Source organism: Rattus norvegicus, chromosome 19, assembly GCF_021556685.1.
Source record: "Rattus norvegicus strain SHRSP/BbbUtx chromosome 19, alternate assembly SHRSP_T2T, whole genome shotgun sequence".
NCBI classification, from domain to species: Eukaryota; Metazoa; Chordata; class Mammalia; order Rodentia; family Muridae; genus Rattus; species Rattus norvegicus.
In genome coordinates, this window is record NC_141552.1 from 65,786,151 (window position 1) to 65,806,792 (window position 20,642).

Below are 20,642 nucleotides of genomic sequence, written 5' to 3' on the forward strand. Positions count from 1 at the left end.
GGGACCAAGGCCGGACCTGAGGGATAGGGCAGAGCCATGGTAGAGAGAGGCGGAGTCTGAGCCATGGCCGGAGTGGGGTGGGGGGAATGGGCGGAGCCTGCCCCACATCAGGTCACATGATGCAGCGCACAGCCTGCCAATATGGCGGTGTGCATCGCGGTGATCGCCAAGGAGGTGGGTGTGAAGCTGCGAGTGGTGGGTGGCGGGCGGCGGGCGGCGGCCGGCGAGCCTCCTTCCAGCCATGCTCTCGATCTTCTCAACTCCGAGCTCCCAAGCCTCAGCCATGCCCTAGGATCAGGATTCTTCCTGCCGGCTCTCTCTGACAGCTGACAGTCCGCCGCCAGCTTGCAGGCCTCGGCCTTCGGGATTTGAGATCCACCGGGAAGCATAGCCGGTCGCTGCAGCCTTCCACCCTTCGCTCTACGCGTTCTTTTCACGGCCTCAGCTACCTTCCGCGTCCGGGTCTTTCTGTCCCGCCTTCCGGACCGTCCCCTAGCTGCCCAGCGGTGCTATTTAAGTATAAGCCTGGCGCGGCTCGAGTCAGCCTAGAATCCAAGTAATTTTCTTTGCCTTAGGATAGTCCCCCTTATGCCTTTTGCACCCTTCTACTCCAACCACTGTGAAGGCCTGTAAACTGCTAGACAGCGTCCCTTTCTCTTTTGTATCCCGTCTTCCCAACTGTCATCTCCTTGCTGGCCAAAATAGATATTCATTTCCTTCTGGAAAGCTGTTGATGGATGCTTAGATAGCTCCAGAGGTCCACAGTATCCTGCTGCATGAAGCCTGTATCCTACAAGGCTTTCTCCGAGACCCGCCATTAGGGATTAGGCTGCTGCTGCGAAGCTGTCAGTATAAAAGAGGGAGTTACAACCTCAATAAGCCCACCAGAATCAAAACTCAATTTTAAAAGCAGCTGCTGCTTTGATAAACTCATGACGAAGTCCAGTATCTGTGCTGAAGCGTCCCGATTTGGAGACTCACTCAATTACAGCAAGCCAGATGACTTCTGGACATAGTGAACAGTGGATGAGGGAGGCCAGGAGTGAAGCTTTTGACTGTGGGCTTAGGATGGTCAGATGTGTAGAGGCGAAGATTTGGGCTGAGACTTGAAGCGCTGAGAAACAGACCACTGTCCTAGAAATGGCTAGTGTCTCTGGTGTTGGGATGACACTGCAGTGTGTTGGTGGTAGAGAAAGAGATGATCCTAGGAAGAGGAATGTCAGGGTACGTTAAGCCGTGCTGAAGTGGGCATTCCGAGGTCATTTCTGCTCACTTCCCACATTGCTTCCATTCTCTCTTCCTCTTCCTCCTTTCCTTCCTCCTCCTTTCTGGTACAGGTGAGAGAACTAGGGCTTAATGCTGCGACTCAAGCACTCCACCACCAAGCTACATCGCTGGCCCAATAATGTTTTTCTTTTTGGTACTTGGAATTGGACTCAGGGCCCTGTGCATGTCAGGCAAGTGCCATACCCCCCAGTTATATCTCTCTAGTCCACTCTCTGCAGATGCCATACAGCCCTCCTTAGGTTGGGTTATCCCCCTGAAGGCAGTCTGCCGCAGCGCAGTAAGCGGTGGATCTTAGAGAAGTCGAGTCGGTTGGCAGGCTGAGGGCACACCTTACGAGTGCGTTGACGTTGTCTTGAGAGCGGGAACTCACCAGGTGGACCTCCACCTCTTCTTGCAGAATTACCCTCTGTACATCCGAAGCACTCCCACAGAGAACGAACTCAAGTTCCACTACATGGTGCACACGTCTCTGGACGTGGTGGATGAGAAGATCTCTGCGATGGGGAAAGCACTCGTGGACCAGAGGGAGCTGTACCTGGGCCTGCTCTACCCAACCGAGGACTACAAGGTGTATCCACCACTGCTCAGTACTGTTCCTATGCTCCCAGAGCGGGCTCTGGGAGGAAACGGTGGCCAAGGAGAAGGGTTTCAGCTGCTCAGGCAGGCAGGTGTCCTGAAGCTAACAGAGGCCCCTTTTAATTGGAAGAGTCACTGGAAAAGCAAGGCCAAGGGTCCAGGAGGGTGCAAGCTGACATAGAGCGAACCTGGGCTTCTCCATGCTCACTAGAGGCTGCCAACTTTGAATCAAGGGCGATTGTTTCTTGATACTGTTGTAAGGCTCAATCTGATGTGGCCCTGCAAACTCTTGGCCATTCCTTCTGGACAAATTATTAAGACCATAGAATCCAAGGACATTTGCGTGGGGGCTGGTTGTAGCCTGCCCACAGCGACGTTGGTGTAGGAGTCACTGTGTTAACACTCTGAAGTTAATATCCCAGGCCCAGGATCAGTTCAAAAAGAGGCTGAGCCGTTCCCAGTTCACGTGCACACCTGCATGGTGGCACCTGCATGGTGGTCACCTGCATGGTGGCTGCATAGCCACCTGAGCCCGGGGAACTTCCCATGATTCCAGGTGTTAGGCTTCTCCAGGCTAGCAGGCTCTGGGTTGTGATGTGCGTGCCATACACAGTCATACGGCCTCCACGCAAACGCTTATTCCTTAACTAGTCATAGATACGGCTATGTGACCAATTCCAAGGTGAAATTTGTCATGGTGGTGGATTCCTCCAATACGGCCCTGCGGGACAATGAGATCCGCAGTGTAAGTGCAGAGGGTTGAGGTGGGTGTTTGCCCTTCCCCTTCCTCCCTGGGAATGCAAAAGTCTGCAACAGCGCCATGCATGCTCCTCTAAGCTGCATCCGGTTCTTCTTTCAGATGTTCCGGAAGCTGCATAACTCCTACACAGATGTGATGTGCAACCCCTTCTACAACCCGGGAGACCGAATCCAGTCTAGGTGGGGCCTGCTCTTTGATAACATGGTCATTAGGGGAGTAAGGGAGCCACAAATGCTGTCCTAAGGCCACTATTTCAAAGCAGCCAGCCTCGCTTTTCTAAATTAGCGCTGACACAGACCTCTAGTGTGTACGGGCAGAAGGGCCACAGCTCGCCCATCTGGTCTCCCAGGTGTGTCTGTGGGTACCTGGGGACCTACAGGAGGCTCAGCAAGGGCCCATGTTGTGACCATACCCTTTACGGAGGCCATGTCCTTCTGTTGTAGCTTGGTGTGCTTTTTGGGTTGGGCTTGGGTGTCTCCGCTCCAGCTGGATGGACCTCAAGTAGGTGTTTGGTCAGGAGGCATGGACTTCATATGCAGGCACTACAAACCTGCTCCCAGAATTCTCTTTTTCCAGGACGGTTCCCAAATTGTTGCTTTCAGTCGCCAGGTGGCACAAGTAGGCCCTTCAGTGGCACCTTCCTTTGGCTGAGTCGTCGAGTGTTTTGGGTCCACCTAGATCCTAAGACAGAGAACCCAGGTGTCCCTAAGTTGTGCAGGGCAAAGATAGCACTGCCTGCTCATTGCTTACCCCTGCCTGCTCCCTGTGGACCTTACCCCGGGAGACATGCTGGGGAAAAGTCAGTGGAGTAATAGGCCCGTGGGGGCTGTACAGGGATCGTGGTGTCAGGATGTGGGGGTCGCTATCCAATATGGTGGGTATGCAGTCTGCTTCCCTGAACCCTAGAAAAGCCCCAGGGTCCTGAGGATCTGGTTGGGCAAGGCCATAGCCTGTCCTGCTCTAACTGTGGATTCTCTTCTCAGGGCCTTTGATACCATGGTAACTTCGATGATGGTCCAGGTGTGCTGACCTCTGCCCCAGCCATCCGGAAGAGAAGCCGGTGTTCACCCCAGCTGGATGATACTTATTTATTCCCTTTCTGCTCCCTGAGTGTAACCTGCGGGCAGGGCTTCGTGCCCTGTGCTTTTCTACTAAAGGCCTCACAAGATGAGATCTCCATTGTCCTTCTCTTGTCAGGAGAGAGAGAGGGCTCAGTGAGGACCTGCCAGCTGGTCTCAGAGACTCTGGAGCGATGGAAGGGGTGTGACCACAGCTGGGTGGTATGAGGGAGGATGCTGAGTGCAGGAGGTTGTGGGGAGGCGGGTGGTCCAGAAGGGTGCGGGGTATGGGGAACCTAGAGCCAGCTTCAGAGAACGGAGGCAATCCAAGGCGGACAGCCACACACCTTCCTTCTTCGGTAAGCGCTTCAACATTCTGGACCCATCGTTCATTGCAATCTTAGCCCAGTGCTGGTGCCCAGCGCTAGCCTCAGGAGGTAGTAAAATCTGTAAAGCTTCCTGGGACACAGCATTAAAGCGACTGCTGCTTCCCATGTGCCAGAGGAGGAAACTCAGATGCCTGTCCTGCCTGTCTGTGAGCATGGTGGTCAGCAAGGTCCCCGGCGCTGTTCCTAGGCCATGCATCCCTGAGGACAAACCAAGCTCTCCTCGGGTCAAAGGTCCCGTGACTGTGGAGGTGGTGTGAGGCTGCCTCTTCCGTGCCACTGGACGGTGTAGCTAAATACTGGTGTCCTGGGAGAGGCAGAGGCCAAGGGGACCTGTCCTGAGCCCGAGTCCCCTCTAGCTGTCGAGGCTCCATGCTGTCTTCAGAGTCTCTGGCTTCCCCAAGTCATGAACCAAAGTGCTCCCCGGTCCCTGCAGAGTGTCTCATGCCAGGGCCCAGCAGGCTGGGACTTATCCACACAAGCTGGGTGGAGTGAGAGAGTCCATCCCTGTGCATCTCAGGGCTCCTCTCCAAGAGCACAGGGTTATTACAAAATGCGGTAAGAAAAGAAGCCAGACCACCCACCTGATCAATAAAAGTGGCAAATGAAGTCACTTTGAGAAGTTCGACATGCCGCTGACTGCCGCGGACAGAGCCCAGATGTGCTTGGTTCAAGGCTTTGGCAGGAGGTTGGGTGTGAAGGGGAAGGAAGGAGCACCAGTCAGGTGGAATCTTGGGATCTTGAGTTTTTAAGGGAGGTCACCCTCCCTGAGTATTAGCTGCACTGGGGACTGCCTCTCGTTCTCCAGTACGCCCTCTTCCCTCCTCACCGATGGAGCCTCAGGCTTACTGGAGAAACTTGGCTAAATGCCACGTGCTCCCCTCCCCTTCACACTGGGGCAGGTAGTTAAGGCGTGTAAAGGGTGGTACTGGGAGAAACCTGCAGGAAAGGGCACTTTAAAAGCAGGTCCGGCTGATGTGTAGAACACTCAAGGCTCCCTGCTCTCTTCCTGCCTGGAATCATGAGAGCATGAAGATGAGGACTTGCAGACATGAGGGCAGAGCAGAAAGGAGCCTGAGTCTGGGCTGACGAGCCAGCCCTGGGCAGCTCATGTCAGCTTTTCATATGTGAGGCGATAAAATACAGCCCTCTCCTGTTGGGGTTTCTGACAGGTTGTGTGCAAGTACACTGCTGTGCGTGTTATGATTCTTCTCGGTATCAAGAAACAAAGCTTGTAATGCGATCTGCTTGTCTGGGTGTGGGCATCAGGCCTGCAGGCGAATTTCAACCTGAGATTGGCCTTGGAGACCACAGTCACTGCCTGCCTGTTACCCTGGGACCAAGATGGTGGCACCAGTTAGCTTGTGATTTGCTGCAGGGCCATTAGCTGCCTGTCTTCCCTTCTGGTACCTTCTGCAGACCTGGGTCCAGGGCTGCTTGGCTGCCCTACTCTATGGGAGAGGAAGCTGTGGCTTGGCATTAACCATGCACATGGCAGGGGCTTCAGGGCTAGAGGGGTTTGCGCTACTGTGTAGATGCTGTGCTGAGGGGTGTTTGAACTTGCTGTATATAACATATAATATATTATATATATAATATATACACATAACAGAAAAGGACCAGGAACTACTGAGTGGACAGCAATGAGGTCAAGGGTGAAACCATACCCTGGGTGGAAGATGCCCAAGCCCCAGGAGCAAATATTCCGACAGGAGACCCAGGCCAGGACTTGGAAGTCCTGATGCTGGAATGAGATGAGCAGGCTTAACCCTTGGCAAGGGCCCTGCGAGGTCACTTTGGTACTGAGGAATCCTCCCTCCCTCTTCCTGCAAGGCCACCCTGGGGCCGATTTGCTGTTCACCATCTGACCACTGGGTGGCAGTCTCTTCTGGCTGTGTCAGGACAGAACCAATTGCTTCCAAAGGTAAACAAGGGTATCTATCCAGGCTCAGGGTTATTGATCCCCTATTGGTACCATAGGCAGACTTGGCCGTGGCCAGTTAGCACAGTGGCTGGAGGTAGGGCCTACTTCCTACACGCCCAGGGGAATCTACTCTAGGCCTTGGCCAGCCCCTGGAGCTGCAGCGACTCAGACTCAGACTCAGACCTTTGACCGCAGACATCATTGCAAGTCTCAGCGCAGGCTCTGCCTCTCTTCAGTTGTCACAGCCTCACCTGCTGTTGGATGTGTGGTCTGCTGGGCAGTCAGAGATGCTCCTGGAGTAGTAGTACTTGTGATGATGATATGATGACAGGATCTTACTGTGTAGTCCTGGCTGTCCTGGAACTGTCTGTAGACCAGGCTGGCCTCAAACTCTCAAACTCACTGTCTCTGCCTCCTGAGTGCTGGGATTAAAGGCGTGCACCACCACACCTGACTCTGGAGTTTATTCTTATACTTCAGAGACCCCTTTTGAATAAGGTCACAGGCTTGCATTTTAGGGGGTGGGAGGTGCTATCCACTGAGGATGGGGACATGTGAGAATGGCTTGGGGAGGTATGAATAGAACCTAGAAGAGGGCACAGCCTGTTCTCAGAGCAGTCTCCTGGCAGCAGGGGGTACATGGCCGATCTACTGGGGCTTAAAGAATGATGTTAAAAAAAAAAGGGGGTTGGGGATTTAGCTCAGTGGTAGAGCGCTTGCCTAGCAAGCACAAGGCCCTGGGTTCGGTCCTCAGCTCCGGAAAAAAAAAAAAAAAAAAGAATGATGTTAACATACGGCATGGTGGTGAGTGCAGACAAACATGTGCACCAGCAGACCTGGGCTGGCCAGCTCTCCTCCTGAGTACAGTAGAGCAGTGTAACCTGTCTTTGCGAGATACACACACACACACACTCACTCACAGACACACACAGACACCCATATTCAGACATACTCATACACTCTCACATACACTTAGACACACACACACATTCACAGACACACACAGACACTCAAGACACACACACAAACACACATACTTAGACACACAAACATACACATATACATTCAGATACACAGACAAAAACACACACCCAGACGCACACTCAAATACACAGACAAAAACACACGCACGCACACACACACACACACACACACACACACACACACACACACTCAGAGTTCAGCACAGTTTTGCTTCTTGAACTGACCAGCTCCATCCAGGGCAGGATGGAGGTGAAGTTCTGGTATATCTAGAGAGCCAGTTTGGGGAATAAAGAAAGAATTAGGGGTTGGAGTTTTGCTCATGTTTTGTTGGATCAGAAGGCCTAGCCAGAGCCCCCTTTCTGGACTCATGGCCATAGCCCATTGCCACCCTCTCTGTGGAGAGCCGTGGAGAAAGGGGCATTGCAAACCTGAATCTGAGGGAGAATCAAGAAATGAGACTGCTGGGGTTGGGGATTTAGCTCAGTGGTAGAGCGCTTGCCTAGCAAGCACAAGGCCCTGGGTTCGGTCCCCAGCTCCAAAAAAAAAAAAAAAAAAAAAAAAAAAAAAAGAAATGAGACTGCTTACATGCTCTTAAAATATAGTCAAGTTTAATAATTTATGTTTTAATATTAACACGCATGCCTATTTTTCTTTAAAAGTACTTGAGTATGCCAATCCCAGCTTACCCCAAGCCTCCTCTCCCCTCTGAATCTCCCTGCCCAGCGCCTTCCCACTGGGACCTGGTGATCTAGGCACCTTCAAAGGCTCATATGGGCTGCCAGGTTTGAAGATCCATTTGGAGTAAGCGGAGAGACAGCAGTGTACTCCTGACCCAGCTCCTGGCCCCACTTTAAAACTGGGCTATCTTTTCAATATGGCGAGAACCACGGTGAGGCTCGTCCACGGCCCCTGCAGAGAGTTGGGGGTAGGGAAGGGAGAACAAAGGCAGCTCAGTTGCCTTCAGAGGGGATAGGCCTGGAGAACATCAGGGAAAGGGTTAAGGTTACCACCAAGCTGCCCAGGAACTGTTGGGGACACTTTCTCAGGCTCCTTGCTTTCTTGAGGGGGTGGCTCCAGAGAAGGAGGGAAGCCTGGGACTAGAATGTTATATGTGGCCCAGGGGCTAAGCTGCAGGGCTTAGCTACAGCCTTATTTGTACTAGTTAGCCTATGCTTCAGGCCAGAGGAGCCCGCTGTGGATCCCAGCCTCCCCGGCAGGGATGCTTGTCACCTGCAGAGTCCTAGTGGTCAGGAAGAAGTAGCCCCATCAGGTAGGGAGGTTACACGGCTGGGGCTGGTAGAAGCCATGAGTCCTCCCCTCTCAGCCCCTTGCCAAGTGCCCTGACCATGTGAGGGACAAAAATCCTCCCTTAGCATGACACTGTGGAGATTGGCTACAGCCAGCATCAGGGTCAGGCTCCGATCACCTTGTTGCTCAGATCTCCAGACTCAGACTCCCACTTGGGCCCACTTACCGGCTCTGTCCATGGGGTCTTAACCGAGGTTTTCGTTGGAGGCTACCCTGCAGGAAGGCAGCCCTGCTGCTCGAGTGTGTCCGCAGCCCGCCACGGTCTGTGGAGCTGATTCCTGGGAAGTTCGTTCTTTTGGGAAGTACCTGGATGGAATCCATGCCATGGTCCAAGACACTGTTCTGCACCCTTCTTGCCAGGGTGGCCTGAAGCCAGGGCCCAGGCTGAGACCAGGGCTTGGGGCTCCTGACTTTGTGATTTCATTTAAGCTGAAACTATCCCTCCGCCTGCACTAGGAGGCAGCTGTGATCACAGGACATACTAGGTTTATGGCCAGCATCTTCCTGCAAATGTATCTGGCTCATTTCCCAGGCCCACCCACGCCAAGCCTCGCTCATACAAAGCTCCACCCACACCAAGCCCCGCCCCCACAAGCTCCGCCCACACCAAGCCCCCCCTGGGTCTGAGAGTTTTCATCACTTCCTAAAGCTGATCAATGCCCACCCAGCGTAAGGTTGGGTAGTTGTGTATCCTAGGGCAGACACTCTAACCTCTCTGAGCCTGTTGAAGGATTTGTGAGTTAACGTACAAGGCTCAGTGGGGGCCCCCCCGGCAGGCGCATGGAGACACCAGGGGAAACATACCTTGATGACCCGACCTCGGAAGGTGCTCTCATCCAGCCGCACAGCCGCCTGGACGGAGCTCTTCGAAGCAAACTCTATATATGCGTAGCTGGAGGACGATAGGGGCGGCGAACGATGGAGCCAGGAGTGAGGGGCCAGCCCCACCCACACCGCCCAGCCTGCTAGAGCCCCACACTGACCCCTTGGGGTGTCCAGAGAACTTGTCACACAGGATAGTGACCCGGTGGATCTCCCCACAGGGGCTGAAGTAGGCCTCCAGTTCTGCAGCTGAACCACCATAGTCCACCTGCTCTCAGAAAGGGCACCTGGTATAAGGGCTGGGCTATCCCCGTCATCCACCTCCTGCTGAGGGCAGTTGTGGCAGAAAGGGGTTGGAGGGACCCCCAAGGTTGGTTGGCCCCTGGCTGGGAATGGGCTGAAGCTTCACCCACTCCTGCCCAGGGTTTAGTGCGTGCTGAGAGACAGTTAAGTGTTTCCTCTGTGGACAGCTGGTCGGGTCCCAGGTATTAGCTCATGCCAGGTGTGCGGCCCATTAAAGGCAATAAATCTCGTGGGACTCCCAATTTCAGCTCATGTCGAAAAACCCGAATGCTCGACCTCACCTTTAGCTGAATGAATGGTCAAGGCCTAGGCCCAATTCGGCCTGTGGGTTCTACCTTCCCTCTGCTGTGGTTAGCCCCAGGCCTCCCGCTTTGGGCTTGGAGACACTTGGGTTTACAGTCTCCTGCCTCAAACTCATAGCCAGCCCCACCCAGGGCAGTCACTGAAGTGTCTGCCCAGTTAAATGCCCTAATTGGAGGCAGACACCTTAGGAGGGCTGTGACCCCACCCTCCCTTCCACTCACGTTGCCTACGTAGACAGATCTGTGGTCAGCCTCCACATTTTCCTTGGGGGCCCCGGGGAAGAAGCAGCCTGTAGAAAGAGAGAGAGCCTCAGAACTAGCAGAAGGACCTCGCTGAGGAGTCCATTCCTCATGACCCCCAGGAAGGTCACCGGGCTCCCGAGGTCACATTGTGGGTTGTGGGTGTGATTCCAGAATGTTCCCTCAAGAGTCCCCATATGGAGCCCATGCCACGTACCTCTCCACTGAGAGAAGGCGGGCTTACAGTCTTAGCTGAGTGGCCAAGGGCTTGGAAGTACAGTTGTCCATCTGCCATCTGGGGACAGGGTCAGCAAGGGTCTCAGGTTCCTACCTATGGTCTCAGGGCTCAGCAGCTCTCTGGCCTCAGCCCTCTCTTCCTCTGTGGCCTTTCTCTGTACACTGGGTGGTTCCGGCAGGACCTCAGCATGTTCCATGGTCCACAGCTTCAGCCGGATGGCCTCTAGCTCCTGTTGGCCACCCCACAGTAAGCTCGAGGTAGCCTGCAGGCCCCTCTAGAATGGACGGCAGGTATGGCCGGCAAGCCCCAGCAGAAAGTCTTGGCTATTGGGGGATGACCTAGTTCACCCTGTTCTTCCTGTAGACATAGTCCAGGACTAGGAGCTAAGGCCCCAGGAACCCCTGACACCTCTCCCGCCCAGGATAGCTCCCCTTAGTCAGAGAGGCCCCAGTGGTCTGAAACACTGGCCCCTTCACCTCCTAGTCAGCTGGGATCCTCACTCAATGCCCAGGTCCACACCCGCCTCCACAGATTGGGATGGGGTGCTACCTGGTTGTAGACTGGGGACTTGGCTAAGTTCTCTGGTTCCAGCAAGGAGAGCAGGAAGCTGGAATCTTCATTTTCCTCTGCTTCCTTGTCACTTCCAGCACTTGGCACCAAAGAGGTCTTTTCAGTCCTGCCCCAGGCCCCCCAGCCTTGGGCCTCAGGATCCGAGGAGACCGTCTGGAGCCAGACTTCAGTGGGGGGTGGGAAGAGCTCGTTGCTCAGGGAGGGCCACATGGGTATACAATGAGGACAGGTCGGGTGAACCTTGGCTTTGCGCTCTGCTCACCTCCACAGCTGCGTCTGCCCTGTGGCCTTCCCTTTTAAGTCCTCCCCCTGACCAGCTGCTTCCACTAAAGCACTAAAGACTAAGACGGCCTCCCAGCTTGGGCTAGGCTACTGACCAGAGGGGTCAAAGGTTGCAGATCTCCTCTCTGTCCTCCTCACCAGCAGCATCCCCGGAATACTTAGAGAACGATGGATGGGGCCAAAGCAAGTTGGGTAGGGCCTTACGTGAGTGTGGCTACGCTGTGAGCTCCCCGGAGTCTGCCTGTCCCTTGGTACATGCATCTCGCCCTGACCACAGCTCTGGCAATAGAACCTAACCGATGACCAGATGTTGTTCAAGTTACCTAATTGCTCCACGAAAAGGACAGACTTCAGGGAGAGGTGGCACTGTGGGTGTCTGGATACACGGGGTCAGTTTGAGCAACGCTCCCTGAAGGGCTAAGAGCTCAGGCCTAGGGTCATCTAGGGCAGAGTTTCCCAAGGTTCTCAAAGACTCTCCACTTCTCACTTCCACTCAGGGCACCTTTCAAGTGCCAGCCTGTTGAACTCAGACACTTGTTAAGATGGCCCCTTCTGCCACAAGGAAGGCTCGGGGTGAGCCGTACAAATTGGGTGGCGGTTACTTGGCGGTGGCGGGCAGGTCCAGCCCTGTTCAGCTGCATCCATTGGCTCCTTCCTGGGGCCTCCAGCAGAGGGTTGGTCTAGAAGCATATTGCTGGCTTTTGGCTAGACACGGACACTGATGTTCCTTGAGGCTACTCTGCCGAGCCTCAGGGTCAACTGCATGTGTTAACGTGACCCTAAGAGGGCTCCACGGGGAATTTCAGGCGACTCCATAGCCTCACATTCCCAGCTACCCTTCTGTGACCCTGCCTCCCGGCAAGGCAATAAGGTCTCTCTGAGAATCTGGGCTCGGGTAGGAGATGGGTTTAGCTGAGCTTCATTGTAAGTAGAGTCTGGTGGCTGACACCCGCCACATCCTGGGGTTGGCAGAGGGGTTGGGAGGCCGAGGTGGGAGCAGCTGTGCTGATGCAGCCCTGGGAGATGTGGGCTTCTGACCCTAGCCTGACCCCTCACGTACCAGTTCTATTTTCCAAGGTGGCTGCAAACTGTATCAGGCTTCAAATGATGGCTCATTCTTATACTCAATACTGGGGCAGGAAGACCACAAGTTCAAGGCCAGCTTGGGATCCAGAGTGGGGTCCTGTCATAAACAACTCAATAGTAATAAAAAACCAGCATGGGTTCCTAAAGGAAGGACTCTATGGCATAGTCACATGGCCTGAGAGACTGGTCACAGGGCCTGAGATGTAGACTGAGTGGCCACTAGCCTCTCCCAGGCCCTGCTTCGGTCACTTCAGGCCTCCCTAGGTCTTTCCTGGCAGACAAGAGTGGCTCAAGGGCAGCATCTACGTCTATACCGAGAACGAGTTGACCACACAGGACGAGCTGGGCAGGGATAGACAAGTGACCACTGCTGTCCTCCTGCATGTCCTCCACCTCTCTGTAGGAAGCTGTGGTGGGGTCCGGCCTGGATCTCTCCTATTCTTCCATGTGGAAGACAGGACATGGTGGGCTACTCCCAAGCTGAGACCGTCTGGATGGAGCTCAGGCCCTGGCTAGTCTCTCCTCTGAGCTCAGTGTCTGCAGTGGAAAAACCTTGTCACCCTCCTCCTCTCTGTGCTATCCTGAGATCGCTGACACACTAGGCCCAGTGGGGCTCCAGCCAGGCGCCTGGCCTAGGGACAGCTTACCCCGATGCTGGCCTAGGGACAGCTTACCCCGATGCTGGCCTTCCCAACAATGCCTTCAAAAATACACCATGTTCCAAGCTGGGGCAGTATCAATGACAGTCGCTTCCTCCAGGCAGCTACTGGTGCAGCCTGAAGCACTGTGGCCGGTGTCTGGTCCTAGAGGGGCTCTCCTTTAAGGCGAGACACAGCTACCGCAGGAGCAGACCGAGAGAAGGGTCTTTCTGCTGAGCCGCTCTGAGGCCCTCAGCGTCCCCTCAGGTCTTAACTGTCCCCTCGGTGTCCTTCAAGCCTTTGCTGGTTTTCTCAGTCAGGTCTCACCATCTCCCTCACGTGGACAGCTCAAAGAACTTGGTCCCGGTGGTAAGCTACATAGATAGACTAGGCCCTCGAAAAGCAGGGTCATTTGTGTGTGTGTGTGGGGTTCCAAGATTTTCCAGAACTCCCTAAGGCTAAGATCCAAAATGGACCCCACTTGCCAAGGATCATCAGCGGAAGAACTTGAAGTTCCCCTCCTTCGTCTGCCCCAAGTCTTCTGAGGTACAACTGAACAACACGACAGCCCTTGTCTGTGCATCATGGTGATCCGGTGTGCGCAATGACCTGGAGGCAGCAGAGCGGTCATAGCAAATGCTCACTTTATTACACAGATGTAATTAACCTGATCACCGTGTCCGTGGCCCACAGGGCAAACATATAGGACAGCAGTAGATAACGGTGGGTGGTGGGACACAGCACCAGATGAGTAGGGCTGTGGAACACAGCTTTTCGTGAACAAAGCATCCAGTACTCTTCCCCCAGCTCCTGTAGGGGGAGAAGCAGTGGCTTCCCTGGCAGGCTGTGTGCTGCCGTGCCCACCCCAGATACAGTGTGGGCCGAGGGCTGCTGGGTCTCTTGTCTGGCTTGGGAGCAGGAGCCTTAGAGGATGTAATGGGCAGGCCATACTTTTGAGTCGATGCTGCATTCCTATCGCCCAGTCTGGCTTGGTACCCTACGGGCCAACTGAATTGAAGGAAAAGGAACGGAAAACAAGACAGAGTTTTCTAGGATGTGGGGACTTGTGCAAGTTGCTGGTTGACTGTCCTGGGCTTTGTCAGCGAGCTGTCTCCAGGAAGAGACGGCTGGTCCCCTGAGCCCAGCTCGCCTCAGGTTTCTCTCCCTCTTTTCTCTTCCTCTGGCCAGCATGATGGTAACCCAGGGGTCTCTCCTCAGCCTCATTTCAGAAACTTTCCTACATAGTAGGAGGTTCAGGAAAAGCAATGAGGTATGGGGGGATGCGGATGACCCCAAACACCCAGCAAATATTCCTCACCATTGGCTGATTTGGTAGGGGCAGGCTGGACACGTCTGACTCTGAGCTCCTTGGGATCCTAACAGAGAAGATGAGACAAGGGTCCTGGGGCACAAGGCTAACAGCACTCCTATCCCAAGGGAGGCCGGCCCTGGCTTGCCTTCCTCTTCCGAGATCCCTCTTCTGGACAGACTCCTAGAAACAAGGACTGCCCTACTTTCAGGGAACAGGGCTGCCTAAGGCAGCCTCCCAGAGCTTGTGAGCAGATGTACAGACCCGCTCCCAGCACAGTTTTCACTCCCTTCTCTCCCCAAGCAGCTCCAGATGTGTCACAGCTGCCACAAGAACGTGTCCAACCTGTCCACAATGCCTGCTGTCTGGACACCATGGTGAGGCAGAGTGCTGGGGTAGGGGATGCGGGATGTTGCCTCATGGGTAGGGGATTCCTGGAGCAGCCCTGGCCGGTTTAGGGCAAGCAGAGTCTAGGGCATGGGAGGACCTGGTGTCTTTGGTACACTGAGGGAGCTGATAAAACTCTGAATACAGGGACAGAGAGATGATGGACCTGGGGGTGGCTGTGTGCATGGGGCTGGAAGGCATTTGGATGTAGGAATGGTATGCTGGGATGGTGGGGTGGAGAGACAGTGTGGATGGAGCAATGGACAGGTGGGAAGATGGATTTGCAGATGGGTCAAGGTTGACAGACAGGGGTGATTGACTGGAAGGTCAGGCGGAGGAAGATGAATGGGCGGAGGCTGTGTCAGTCAGGACAAGCTCAGGAAAGCGTTGATCTATCCGTGAGGTTAGGCTGAGGAGTAGAAGAATGGATGCCAGAGATGAAACTTTGGTGTCAGTCTAATGCTTATTTGGAGGAACTAAATGAGAACTTTGAGGCCCATCCTGATCCCTGTCCACTGTGTCCTCAACTGCCCAAGGCCCTGCCTCCCATTCTTGGCCTTCTCTGTCAATAGAGACCCTCTCAGGTTTTCTGACAGATGTCCCCGTTGACTGATTCCTTCTGGGCCCTCCTGTGGGAGCTAGCTCTTCTCACCTTGGCACCCTGTCAGGCAGTGGGACCTGAGCTGTGGCACCATCCAGCCTGATCCTATACAGCTGTGACCACACGTGGGACGAGAGCCACTGACCTCCACTCCTGTGCAAATGTGAGGACTGAGCTGGAGAGAAGCCTCTTAGGTAGCCCTTGGGGAAAGTCCAGTCTGGGTTTGAGGCAGGGCTGGGCAAGTTGATGAGAGGAGTGGTGGGAGAGACAGGACTTGTGCCAAGAAGCCATAAGGTCATGAGACGGGATCTGGGCTGGGCCTTGGGGGGTTGGAGAGTTCTGCCTGCTACCTGCCCTCCTCACTCAGCCTTCCTGGTTTAGCTTTGGCCATAAAATAGGAAGAAAAGTAGCCTTTTAATTTGGGGTTTTGGGGGAGCAAGACTCTGTGAGAGCCACATCTCCAGGGAGCCGGTTCATGTTTGGCTCGGGTTACCAAGAAGCAGGCCTGGCAGGTAGTTCCTGGGTCCATGGTTTGTGAACTAGAGGAGGTAGCAGGAGTCAGGGATGGAGTACCATGCCCCTCCCTGCTAGCTCTGTGTAGAGCCCCCAGGCAGACTGGTGGTTGAAACCAAGGGCATGCTGTGGTTATGGCCACCCAGGGCATACCTCCCAGTGAAGAACGCCCATGGATCCTGTTCTTTCCAAAGCTGTGAGGTTGTTTGGTTTTGTTGTAAGGTCTTTGGAGAGCTGGAGTCTAAACACAGCACCCATAGCTTTGCCAGGGCCTCAGGACCTGGTGTAGCAACCTCACTTTACCCTCCACCTCCTGGCCTCAGGCCACACTGCCTCAGGCGACACTGCTGACATCCAGCCAGAACTCATCAACACACCTGGGACTCCCTTCTGCTGCTTCCAGCCCTTGGTTTCCTCACCCAACCCTTCACAGCCCTCTCTCCCTGCCACCCTGATTCTGTGGCCGCCTTGACCCCTGAGCTCTGCCCAGCAAACTGCTAGGCGCTCACCCTTGATGTTTACAATTGCTGGCCAAATCTCATGCACATGGTCCAGTGCCATCTGACAGCTGCCTTGAGGGGCTATCGCTCCCAGCAGCTAGGATATAGATGGGGCTCTCAGCTGAACCCTAAATATGTAGCCTGGAACATGGAGACAAATCTGGCTAGGCAGCATTTTGTTGTCTGTGGTGAGCCCTCTCGTTCCTAAAAGGTGGGTATGAGGAGAGGAGGTATTTCAACTAAAGCAAACTGGTGGCCCTCTGCGACCTTCCTCAGAATGGCTGGACCACATAGGAGCAGGCACTCTGAAGTCCTGACACCAGGGACTTAGGTCATCAGGGACGCCACCTCAGGACTCCTGGCCCAGACCTCTAGAGACTACAGCTCCTCAGCATACCTGAGGGTCTAACGTTGTTCCCCCTCCACAAACATGGTGCCCACCACCCCACCCAGAACTCTTTCTTGCCAGTGGTCACTGGCCTGCCCTTCTGGAAGGGTCAAGGAGGCTGTGTGCTATGGGGCAGCACAGACAAGAAGCCCTGCGTGGGGTACAGCTGGGAACGAAATCAATCCAGTGGGGCTTCTTGTGACGTGAGGCAGGTCTCTACCAGCACACGGACTCAGTGTTCGAAGGCAGACGCTCAGGAGGACCGGTCGTCCACTAGAAGTTGGGAGGCCGCCGTGTGTCCTGGCTTCTCTGAAACCCACCAAAACACACCTCTGTGGCCTTGAAGAGCTGTGGCCTCAGGAACCTTCCAGGGAATGAGATCTACCTCGGCCTTCAGAGCAAGGGTTGCTGTCAGGCTCCATTCCGGGACAGCACCGGGTTGATGATGGCCAACAGGATCCTTCCATAGAATGTTCTGTTAGAGAACGATTACACAGTTGTGAAGAGATAACCAGCCATCAAACAAGCCCCTAGGACCACAGCTCCTCCACAGATTCCTTCCAAAGTGTTTCCTGAATTTCACACACGTCTGTGGTTTGTCTCAATTTCTTTTTTTTTTTATTTGGCAAACATCTCCTCGGTACTGATGCCATGGTTGGGACTTCTGTGGAGACCTATTTACATTCACATTAACACACGCTGCACACCTCGCTCTGGGCAGGGCCCCCTGGGCCCAGGGTTCAGGAGCAGTCCCCCATATTGCACGCTAGGCCTGCAGCTTGCTGCAGCCACACAGAGGGCGCAGACCCGGACTCTGTCTGCTGTCTCTCTTTGTTTGGTACAGGCATGAGCCCTCTTCCTTCATTTCCTCCTTGAATCCTTGAGGGAGTCGAGCGGGTGGAGGGCAGGGCGGGCAAGGGCTGGAGTGTAGGTGGGCGAGCCACACCATCACCCCTAGGACTGGAGACCAACATTGGGGCTATGTACAGGTGGGCTTGAGTCTTCTAGGTGAGGTGGCGGCTGGTTTTTGTGGTGTTTTTTTTTTTTTTTTCTTTTTCTTTTTTTTTTTCTGTAAAAGTTTGAAAGAAATGAGGGTAGCCATAGCAAGACACTGGGGACGGGGGTGACGGGGTTGAGATGGAGGTAGGGTGGGGTGGAAAAGCAGAGAGGTAGAGGAGGGAAACTGAGAAAGCATGATTTGCCGTCTCCTTATGCTCGCGAAAGCAGTCAAGAATCAACCCAAAAGATTGTCACAGTTTCATTTAGGAAGTGTGCTCTCTCTGGGGAGAACACGTTAGCACTTTTTTTTTTCACAAGTGGAAATGACTTATGAGAAGTCCCAGGAAGGTGTGGGGACAGATGGAGATGTCACCCTTGCGTGTAGGGACGCACGGGCGTGGCCCTTGGGCACACAATGCTCAGGCTCATGCTGACTGGGGCTTCTGGATGTGGTGCTGAGGGCCATAGGGCCTCGCTGCCGACCACATTGCCCAGCCAGGATGCTGCCCACCGGTCAAAAAGGAACGAAAGGTTTCTTCTTGGCCCAACCCACCAAATCCCAGTATCCCGACACCCGCCCCCCTCCCCTTGACAAAATCAAAACCAAAATCAAAGACTGACATCCAAACCAACCCAGGGTGGAGAGACCATGAAAAAAATACTTTGGCAGTGATAAAAATAAATTTTGGATTTTGATTTTTTTGAGTTTGCTTTTTTTTTTTTGGGTTTCCTTTGGAGCGAGGTGTGTCTGGCATCCTTGGCTGGCTAGCTGGTAAGGTAGTTTATAGGTACGTTTCTTTTGCTTAAAAAAAAAACAAACAACTTTTTGGATTTTTTCTCTCTCTCTCTCTCTCTTTTTTTCTTCTTCACTTAAAGCCAAAGAGTTTGACGTTAAAGAAAAGAAATAAAACCTGAAACAAAAACTGCTTCTTGAGTTGGAAACTGAAATGTTTCTCGGCATCTCTTCTGTGTGCGCGCCGATCCCCCCCGGGGCTGGCTGGGAGATAGAGCAACACCGGCTAGAAAAAAAAAAATCACAGTTTCTTCCCTTACCGAGGAGGGATGGGGGAGAAGCCCCCCCCAGTCTTCTCTGTCCGTTTCTAAGTAGCTTGTCTGCCAGCAAAACAAAACAAAGTCTCCAAAAGTTCTTCATGGAAAACCAAAGCTACCAACTGGGGTTTCTCTGCTGACAGAGAAACCCACGTGGACTTCACAGAGACGGAGACACGGGAGAGTCAGGGAGGCAGAAGGAGACGAAGACATCCAGACACGCAGAAGAGAGGCAGACGCAGAAAGAGAGACGGTCACAGACAGACACAGAGGGGGCAGACAGCTGGCCACACTTCCGCTGACGCCGATGTCTGCAGCTCCGTGGTGGTTTCTGAGGGTGCTTGCGAAGAGAGACTGTAGAGGTCCTGGTGGACCTTGTCAGGTAGCTGGGGCTGCATGGGTGCAGTTCTGTTGGATCTGTGTTTTATTTTGGAGAGAAGCAGTAGCAGCAGTGACTCCACAAGGCCAGCTCCAGGCAACTGGTGGACCACGGTGGGGCCGGGGTTGGGTTGGCAGGGCAGGGCGTCCAGGGGCTGAGTGGCAGATCTGGAGGTCAGCGGGGCACAGCAGTGTCCAGTGGGACTGGTGGGCCCGGAGAGCAGGGACGAGAGGGTCCTGCTGAGCCGGCTTCGCTGGGGCTGGCAGTGGCGTCAGGCTGTCCAGGTAATGGGTCAGCCACCGCAGCTGCAGGGCCCTGCAGACTCTGGCCACACACATGGTGGTGTTTCTCCCAGTCCTTGTGCTGACAGAAGGACCCGCAGTAGCGTGCGGCGTTACAGCCACTGCAAGTCTCACTGGCCTTGCGCCCGCAGTTCCAGCAGCTCTGGATGTGGAAGAAGGCAAAGGAGATGGTAAGAATAGGAAGGACCTCATGTGCTCAGATAACCTGCCCACTGATGAAAAGAAGTGTGAGTGTGTATGCGTGTGCATGCGTGCATGCGTGTGTGTGTTTTGCACAGGAGAGCTATGCATCCACCCCCAGCTGCCAAGACCCAGGGGAAAAAAACTACTCAAGGCCCCTAGAGGCAACGGAACTGTCAAGTAGTTCCCCGGTCCCTTTGGGAGGAGAGGTGGCCATGGATCAGAATTCCCTTTTCTGACCGTATTTCTCTGAGGGGATGGCTGGAGATCTCTGGAAGGTGGCAGGGCTGTGGAGCTGGGAGGAAGGTTGCTCCTGCTTCAGGAGTCAAAGCCTACTTCTCGCCTCTATTCACCTTCTCTGGCCTCTCCACTCCGCTCTTCCCCGGTTCACCTGCTCCGCTCACATAGGCCTTGCTGGCCCCTCCACCAGGAAGGCTCTTAAAGATTTGTTTTTTTTGTTTTATGTTAAGTCTACTGTCCTTACAATGTATCTAAGTACACTGGCTTCAGACACACCAGAAGAGGGCATCGGATCCCATTACAGATGGTTGTGAGTCACCATGTGGGTGCTGGGAATTGATCTCAGGACCTCTGGAAGAGCAGTCAGTGCTCTTAACCTCTTAGCCAACTCTCCAGCCCCAGATGGCTCTTTATGCCAGGCCTGCTTGGATGTCACATCTAGTGAGGCACCATCCTCTCCGCCAAATGCCCAACCCTCTGGTTGGCTCTTGGCCCCTCTTGTGACAGCTCCAAGATCCTGTGTGTGCATGTGTGCACTGGTACATATATGTATGCATGTGGAGGCCTGAGGAAAATATCTGATATCATTCCTGAGCGCTGTCAACCTTATTTTAAGACAGGGTCTCTCGGGCTGGAGAGATGGCTCAGTGGTTGAGAGCACTGACTGCTCTTCCAGAGGTCCTGAGTTCAATTCCCAGCAACCACATGGTGGCTCATAACCATCTGTAATGAGATCTGATGCCCTCTTCTGGTGTGTCTGAAGACAGCTACAGTGTACTTATATATAATAAATAAATAAATCTAAAAAAAAAAAAAGACAGGGTCTCTCATTGGTTAAGCAACTGGGTTAATATGGTGGACCACTGGGCCCCAGGATCTACCTTGCTTTGTTTCTCCAAAGTCGGAGACTTGACCCTTCTTAAAAGCATCCTATGAATGACTTTCCTGAAATGGCCTTTCCTTTCTCTCTGATGTCCTGACAACCAAGCGTCCAGGCACACACGATCCGATCTCCTGGCTCCTCTTCTTC

At 54.0% G+C, this 20,642-nt stretch overlaps 3 protein-coding genes across 11 annotated transcripts in view; 1 reads left to right on the forward strand and 2 right to left on the reverse strand.

Moving 5' to 3' along the window:
- The first annotated feature begins 109 nt into the window (after window positions 1–109).
- On the forward strand, window positions 110–3,795 carry Trappc2l (trafficking protein particle complex subunit 2L). Of its 2 annotated transcripts, none has more exons than NM_001106193.1 (5): window positions 110–174; window positions 1,685–1,857; window positions 2,521–2,608; window positions 2,723–2,802; window positions 3,607–3,795. In NM_001106193.1, the coding sequence occupies exons 1-5, from the start codon at window positions 142–144 to the stop codon at window positions 3,650–3,652; spliced, it is 420 nt and encodes a 139-aa protein (NP_001099663.1). In that variant the 5' UTR covers window positions 110–141; the 3' UTR covers window positions 3,653–3,795. The 2 variants fall into 2 exon arrangements, with proteins under 2 accessions (NP_001099663.1, XP_087450416.1); XM_087594290.1 differs by having other exon boundaries at window positions 115–1,457; window positions 3,607–3,794.
- Window positions 3,796–7,566: 3,771 nt separating this feature from the next.
- On the reverse strand, window positions 7,567–11,053 carry Pabpn1l (PABPN1 like). Of its 2 annotated transcripts, none has more exons than NM_001113779.1 (7): window positions 10,738–11,011; window positions 10,282–10,417; window positions 9,933–10,000; window positions 9,267–9,373; window positions 9,088–9,175; window positions 8,450–8,589; window positions 7,567–7,884 (listed from the first exon to the last, which is right to left on the reverse strand). In NM_001113779.1, exons 1-7 carry the CDS (start codon window positions 10,966–10,968, stop codon window positions 7,845–7,847), a joined length of 810 nt encoding a protein of 269 aa, NP_001107251.1. In that variant the 5' UTR covers window positions 10,969–11,011; the 3' UTR covers window positions 7,567–7,844. The 2 variants fall into 2 exon arrangements, with proteins under 2 accessions (NP_001107251.1, XP_087450832.1); XM_087594706.1 differs by having other exon boundaries at window positions 7,573–7,884; window positions 10,708–11,053.
- Window positions 11,054–13,391: 2,338 nt separating this feature from the next.
- The window catches only part of Cbfa2t3 (CBFA2/RUNX1 partner transcriptional co-repressor 3), a 73,920-nt gene continuing 66,669 nt past the window's right edge, over window positions 13,392–20,642 (reverse strand). For 6 of the 7 annotated variants that reach the window (XM_087594913.1, XM_087594918.1, XM_087594916.1 and 3 more), the window contains one exon: window positions 13,392–19,334. In XM_087594913.1, the coding sequence (XP_087451039.1) occupies window positions 19,065–19,334 (270 nt within the window). In that variant the 3' untranslated portion in view covers window positions 13,392–19,064. The remainder of the gene's footprint in view (window positions 19,335–20,642) is intronic. The other variant, NM_001108453.1, reaches the window with a different exon arrangement.